The sequence below is a fragment of the Equus caballus genome, chromosome 13 (assembly GCF_041296265.1).
Source record: "Equus caballus isolate H_3958 breed thoroughbred chromosome 13, TB-T2T, whole genome shotgun sequence".
NCBI classification, from domain to species: Eukaryota; Metazoa; Chordata; class Mammalia; order Perissodactyla; family Equidae; genus Equus; species Equus caballus.
In genome coordinates this window covers 7027945-7035331 of record NC_091696.1, presented here as the reverse complement: position 1 = coordinate 7035331, position 7387 = coordinate 7027945, and the positions used below count along the sequence as shown (strand labels likewise).

The following is a 7387-nucleotide window of genomic DNA, read 5'->3' as shown; positions in this document are numbered from 1 at the left end:
CTGGCCGTTGTGCACAGGGCCAGGACGCGAGCCTGGTTGCCCTCGGGGTCCGCCCATGTCCGGCCGCTGGAAGGAGGCCCTGCAGCTCCGAGTGCGTCCCCGCCACAGCCCGCGGAGAGAGCCCGGCCATGGCCACGCCAAGCTGGACTGCTGCAGCCCCACCACCCGCCCCTCAGGGGACAGTGGGGAAACGGAGGCCAGGAGCGGCAGGGACTGGCTGGGCCCTTGAGCTGGGCAGAGGCCAGAGGACAAGAAAGAGAGGCTCCTCCCATTTGCATCGCGGCGTCTGTGTTTCCGTTCACTGGCTTATTCATCCACTCATTCACTCATGGCCTCACTCACTCACTCATTCAGCCAGTCATTCATTCATTCAGGCCTTCACTTGTTCCTCATCCGTTCATTCGTTCAGGTAGGAATTCATTCTTTTAATCATTCAGCCAGTGGCCTCTATTCCCTGCTTGTGTGCCCAGCACTGTAACTTCACCAGGGAGCAAAACCCAATATGTTTCCTGCCCACGTGGAGCTCAGGTCCCTTGTGTGACATGAAGAAAACGTCAGAGAAATCCCATGCTGGGCGCTGCCATCTTGGGTGACCCTTGATCCCATGTTCAGGCCCAAGAGCCCATTACCACGTTTCCTGCAGGCTGCAGGCAAAGGCGGACCCTGAGGGCAGCCGTGGCTCAGGGAGGCCTGAGGAAGATGCCCCATGGGGGCTGAGGGTCTCTGGGCTCAGGGTGGGGAGGCAGGCGGCACAGGGAGGGAAACGGGGTTCCTGGGCCAGGCTGCCGAGAGGCGGGGTGAGTGGGCGCTGGGAGCCACCACCTTGGCTCTGAGCTTGTGTCTTTGCCTCTGTGCCTCTCCCTGGTGAGAAAAGCTCAAACCGTCTACACTACCTCCACCCCTCGCCCCTCGCCCCTCGCCCACCCCATCCCTGTACAGTCCAGAGTGGTGAAAGCCAAGGAGGGGAGAGGCAGGGACAGGGGGAGCCCTGGGCACCGCTTCCCTCACTCCAATTAGAAGTGTCTGCTCTGGCTCCACCCTCGGCGTGGGCTCCCCTGGTTCACTACAAACCTCCTTCTCCCTCAGCCCCAGTCCTCACCCACAGAGAGTTGGGGGGGGCTGGCTCTGCATCTCCATCCTCCACGGGGGTCTCCCAAGTCCCCCAAGAGGTGCTGCCCATGCCACTGCCCTCCGCCCAGGCACTCATCCAAGCTGGAGAGGTGTGCACACCTCAACTCTCAAGATTCACGGGTTCCAGAGCCCCCCAAGCACCAGCAGGCTCCCCTCCCACCCTCTGCAGGCCACAGGCCTCTGGTGGAAGAGAGGGAGCCGGGGAACTCAGAGATGCCCACTGTGGCCTCCCCACCGGGCAGCATGGCCTCAGTGACCAGTGTGGTGTCCACAAGGAAATGCAGGGTCTGGTGGTGCTCATCCCCTGTGAGGTGACAGAGGAAGCCATGGAGGTCAGCAGAGAAGGCTCTGGAGAGACAGGAAAGTCGCGGCCCCCACGCCAAGCTGATGGCACCAAGAGAAACTTGCCCACCTACCACAGGACCCTCCTGGCAGCATCTCTCAGGCTGACCTTTAGGACCCCATGGCCATCTTGGGCCACCTTTCTGAGCCACTGGGTCTGGATGTGGGGACATGTAGGGTCCTTCCCAGCCCCAGCTAAGAGAGGGGACCTTGGGGAGCTCGCAGATGAGAGCAGAGCACGCCAGTCCTGGGACTGAGGAAGTTTTGATGCCACTCTGTGAGTGGACACTGGGCAGAGGTTGGCAGGAAACCCCCCAATATATCTGTGCCCATTGTAATCCAGGGCAGGGGGCAGCTGGGCACTGCTGTCACAGCCACAGGTTGGCTTTGTGAGCGGAGCTTGGGGGAGGGAGATGGGGTCTGCCAGCACTGGAAAGACACAGGCTTTGACTTTTCAGCTCCTGCTAGGGCTGTGGAGCCAGCTGAAGACAGGGCCCAGGAGCTGGGAGAGCCATCCCCTGCTCCAGCTCCTGCCAGGCTGTGGAGCCAGCTGAACATGTGACCCCGGAACAGGGAGAGCCATGCCTTGCCCCAGCTCCTGCCAGGGCCCAGGAGCAAGCTGAAGTCGCAGCCAGGGAAGAGGGAGAGCCATCCCCTGCTCCAGATTCTGCCTGTGCCTGGAAGACTGCTGAAGCCCCAGCCATGGTCCAGAGAGAGCCATCCACTGCTCTGCCTCCTGCTGGGGCTGGCGAGCCAGCTGAAGCCACAGCTGGAGACCACGGACAGCCATCCCCTGCTCCACATCCTCCTGGAATCCTGGAGCCAGCTCAGGCCCCAGCCCTGTCCTCGGGAGAGCTCACTCTCCAACGCCCATCATCCCCAGCTCCTGACCCATCCCTTCCACCTTCTTCCTCTCCACAACCTCCCTTCCTATCCCACCTTAACCTGTATGTCTGTGTAGCCGTTTATAATTTTCGTTTTCTTGTCTTGTTGTGGTGTTTGTGTCACCTTGAAATAGATTTATGGATTTATATTTTAAGACATCTGTGTTTTCTCCTTTTAAATTGTACAATTCCTGAGCATTAAGTTCCCAGCTCCTAGACACAGCCCCCAAGAGCTCAGTCATCTAGCAGTTGTCTAGAAGGAGCACCATGATTTCCTGTTGTCTTCCCATGTGCCAGGGCCGCAGCCTCAGCAGAGCTCGCAAGGAGCGCCCAGGATGCAGATACGGGCTCCTGTCCCGCTCGACACAACTCAGGACGTTTGTGTGCACGGACACAAAGGTGACACGGGGACGGCCTGAGTGGGAAATCAAGGCCAGGCCACCAATGTGGTCTCACTGGGACAGCCCTAAGTCCCCTCCCTGGGGGTGTGTGTGTGTGTGTCTGTGTGTTAGTGTGTGTGTGCATGTGTGTGTGTGTGTGTGTGTGTGGAAGGGTGGTTTGTGTGAGTGGACCACCGCGAGGAGGAGCAGGCTGATGAGGGGTTAGAAGCCTGGTGGGCCGGGCCCATTCCCACCCCAGCTCATGGCTGATCGGGTGGGGCGTGGAGTGCCGGGCAGCACCGTCTGCCCGAGGTTTCTCCCGAGCCCCTGAGGTCTATCTGTTTCATCCCGGGGAGAATTCTGCGCAGACACAGGGTGGTGCCTGATGTGGGAGCATTAGGCGCAGAGGGCAGAAGAAAGAGCAGGGGCAGCTGAGCAGGGCTCTGATGCTTCTGGGCTGACTGTTGGTCACTGTCTTTGCAGAGGTCCACTCGGGACACGGAGTCCAGCTCCCCGAGGGAGGAGAAGCTGGGCAGGAACAGCGTAGCGGCAGGCGTGGGGAAAAGGCTGCCGTCCTCAGGGACTGTTGCACAAGGATCAGAGCCAGCACAGGCCCCAGCCCGTGTGCGGGGAGCACAATCACCTCCAGCAGCTCCTGCACAAGGGCAGGAGACAAGCAGCGCCCCAGGACGGGAGCAGGGAGAGCCAGCCCCTCCTCAGGCTAGGGCAGGAGCCATGCAGCCGGATCTCATGGAACCAGCGGAGCAGGGAGAGCCATCCCCTGCTCCGGCTCCTGCCAGTGCCCCGGGTCAGGCTGAAGTGGTCGCCAGGGAGCAGGGAGAGCCATCCCCTGCTCCGGCTCCTGCCAGTGCCCCGGGTCAGGCTGAAGTGGTCGCCAGGGAGCAGGGAGAGCCATCCACTGCTCCGGCTCCTGCCAGTGCCCAGGGGCAGGCTGAAGTGGTCGCCAGGGAGCAGGGAGAGCCATCCCCTGCTCTGGCTCCTGCCAGTGCCCCGGGTCAGGCTGAAGTGGTCACCAGGGAGCAGGGAGAGCCATCCCCTGTTCCGGCTCCTGCCAGTGCCCCGGGGCAGGCTGAAGTGGTCGCCAGGGAGCAGGGAGAGCCATCCCCTGCTCCAGCTCCTGCCAGTGCCCTGGGGAAGGCTGAAGTGGTCACCAGGGAGCAGGGAGAGCCATCCCCTGCTCCGGCTCCTGCCAGTGCCCGGGGGCAGGCTGAAGTGGTCGCCAGGGAGCAGGGAGAGCCATCCCCTGCTCGGGCTCCTGCCAGTGCCCTGGGGCAGGCTGAAGTGGTCGCCAGGGAGCAGGGAGAGCCATCCCCTGCTCCAGAGCCTCCTGGAGCCCTGGAGCCCGCTCAGGCCCCAGCATTGTCCCCGGGAGAGCTCACTCTCCATCCCCCGTCATCCCCAGCTCCTGACCCATCCCTTCCACCTGCTCCCTCACCACGACCTCCCTTCCTCTCCCTGCTTCCCCCTTATGTCTGTGTAGCCGTTTATGTTGCTCGTTTTCTTGTCTTTCTTTGGTCTTTATGTAAATTGTAAAATAAATTTATTTATATTTTAAGAACTCCGCATTTTCTCCTTTTCAAGTGTACAATTCCCGAGCGTTAAGCACAGTCCCAATGCTCGGCCTCCATCACCACTGTCCGCTTGCTGGACATTCCCTTCTCCACAAGGGAAGCCTTTTCCCAAAGCGCTCATGCCTCATTCCTCCTTGGCTCCCTGACAACGCCTATTCTGTGTTCTGGCAGGTTTTGGTCAATCTTTTCTGGATGGCTCCTATCAGTGGAATCATGCAATATTTTCAGAAGCACTGATCGAAAGCAGCCGTGTCAGGAGCCTCTTGTGGTCCACAGGCGTGCTGGGGGCGGGGACCCCCACGTGTGCTGCCGGCAGGGCTGCTCTGTGTGCCTGGCCGGGGACAGGAGGCCCGGCTGCCCCGAGGGAGAGAGGACTGGGAGACCCGTCACACCCAGGGGGGCAGGAGGCCAGGGCTGTGTCCATGCCGAGCAGGGCTGATGCGGTTCCTGCGCAACCCTCACGGGACAGTTGGGAAGCTGAGGCCAGGGGAAACAGGGACCGGCCCTGGGCCCACGAGGTGGGCAGAGTCCGGAGGAGAAGCGAGGCTTCCAGGCCCCTGGGCCAGCTCTAGCGTCCCAGGAGATTGGCCTTGGGAAGGAGAGCCCCTAAGATCCTGGGGGACCTCTGTCCACGCCCTCCCATTGGGGGCCCTTTCCTTTGGGCATCCGCACCTGGGCGCACACTCACTCTCACACTCACACACACTCTGCCTGCCCAGGGTGGGGGTCAGGAGGGGAGTGCACACTGGGGAGGTGACAGCTGGAAAGAAGAAAGAGGTGGCTCTGCCTCGGCCCAGGGTTTTCCAGTCCCCTAGCAACATGCCCAGGTCTGCAGCATGAGGAGGAGAGATGCCTGACAAGGTCTGGGGTCCTGTGTCCACCACTCTGGGCACCTGGATGGAGGATGTCCCCGCCCCCAGTGTGGAAGGGGCTAGTGGATGGAAGGCCTGAGGTTACTCCTCCGTCAATTGAGGAGCCTAGAGGAGTGACTCCAAGGACCCCACAAGCTGGTAGAAGAGTCTATCGATCTCAGTTGTCCATCCATGACCCACCGTGCTCCGAGGCCTTGGACTGGGCCTTCTAGTCCCTCGAGGCCTTTCTGGGCAGAGGGCAGCCTGAGCTGTAGGTGGGCTGGGCACCTGGCTACTGCAGAACGTGGCAGAGCACAGGACCCCTCCTCTGCAGAGCAGGACCGAGGCCATCCTTGTTGGAGCCTCGGGGTCCTCATTTGGACGTGGAGTGGAGTCAGTGCCCTGGCTGCGGTGAGGAGGCCTCGTGGGGAAAGTGCACACGCCGGGGCCAGTGCAGGGAGAGAGGGAGCAAGAGAGGCTTCGCAGGTCCCTCACATCACCCCCGGAGCCTGCACGGCCTTCTCCTTTGCGCCCTGGGCCCTGCTGGAACCGCTGCCTCCAGGCCCCGAACCGAGGTGTGTCTTTCACGGCCTGCTTTCCCGCCTGTTGCTGCAATGCTGGGCCTGACCACCAGGGGCTTGGTGGCCACTCGTGCTCGTGCTCAGAGGAGTAACTGGAAGAGGGAAGGTACACTCAGCGGTGCTTCTGGGGGTTCCCCTGGCCAAAGCAACAGGTACCTTTCATGATTGGCGCCCATGGCCACGATGGGAGGTGCTCGGAGGCGGAAGGGGGCTCTGAGGTCATCCCCTTCTTTCAGCTGCTGTGGCCCTGCGCTCACTCTGGGAAGGCGCGGTGTGAGCCTGGGGGCGGTTCTGAAAGCCCTCACGTGGCCCGTGTCCTCCAGGACCTCACCGCCTGCAAGGGGAAGGGACCAAGTGAGGGAAGCAAACCCATGTGGTAAAGACGCGCAGGTGCTAGAGGGCAAGGAAGCAGGGTGCTGGAGGGAGGGCCTGCAGCCCTGAGGTGGGTCGAAAGTCCTCTGAGCGGACATTGGTGCCACGAGCAGAAGGACACGAGGAGCCAGCCCTGCACACAGCCGGGAGCAGTGTGCCAAGGGAAGCTCCGAGGGCCAGACACTCGGAGGCGCAAGGGAATCTGGCCGAGAGGAGGTGAGAAAGGAGCTAGAGTGGCTGCAGAGAGCTGGGGAGGAGAGGAGGCTGGAGGGGAGGAGGGCAGGGCCAGACTCAGGCCTGGAAGGAGCTCCTAGCTGTCTAGGCTGGGTGTGAGCACGACCCTGACTTAGTACTCGTGAGAACAAACAGGCACCACCTCCTCGTTTCTCTCCCAGGATCCAGGCTCAGCTCTGCTAGGAACCTCTGCCTCCAGGTCTCCCGGGAGGCTGAGGCTGCAGGCTCAACGGAGGCTAGAGGGGCGGGGGCTGTCTCGGACACCACTGCCCGACTATCGGCAGGACGCCATTTGGATGGATTTGGGAGTCTTTTCCGTCTGGGAGCCGGGACCCTCTGCTAGCTCTTTGCACGAGGGCCACCAAGCGCAGCTCCTAATATCTCGTCTTGCTTCTCCTGAACAACGGATCAGAGAGACAGAGAGAAACACCGAGAGAGACACAGACAGAAAGCCAGAGAGGAGAGACAGAGAGACAAAGAAGAAGAGACGGAAATGGAGAGAGAAAGAGACAGAGAAACAGAGACCGGGAGAGACTGAGAGAGACAGAAAATGACACAGCCCCACAGAGAGACACAGAGGCCCAGAGAGACGCAGAGAGACAGAGAGAGACAGAGAGAGAGAGAGAGAGAGAGAGAGATGGAGAGAGAATGAACACAGGAGAGAGGGCGGCAGGCAGAAGCCACAGACATGTCCTGAACTCCGTCTTGGAAGGGACATCCCGTCCCTTTGCCATATTCTACTGGTTGGAACCCAGTTCCTTCCCCGCGAGGAGGCCGGATCACATAAGATGTGTGGCTAGGGGGTGGGAACACTGGGAGCCATTCTGGGGTCTCCCACGCACAGAGGCGGACAGGAGGCCGTTGGACCTGAGTCTGAACCTAACAGGAGGCCCCGGAAGGTTGTGAGCCAGAGGGAGATGATGTCTGAACAGCATTTCATGACAACGCTCCCTGGGGACACTGGGAAACAGGCAGGAGGGGCAGTGCCTTTCCCAGATGCCAGAGCAGCCCCAGGTCTGT

General features: G+C 61.2%; 1 protein-coding gene across 1 annotated transcript; it reads left to right on the top strand.

The window, feature by feature from the left end:
* Positions 1–9: 9 nt before the first annotated feature.
* LOC138917073 (skin secretory protein xP2-like) lies at positions 10–4310 on the top strand. Its single transcript, XM_070231498.1, has 3 exons — positions 10–409; positions 1932–2756; positions 3221–4310. Exons 2-3 carry the CDS (start codon positions 2625–2627, stop codon positions 4289–4291), a joined length of 1203 nt encoding a protein of 400 aa, XP_070087599.1. The 5' UTR covers positions 10–409; positions 1932–2624; the 3' UTR covers positions 4292–4310.
* The last annotated feature ends 3077 nt before the right edge of the window (positions 4311–7387 follow it).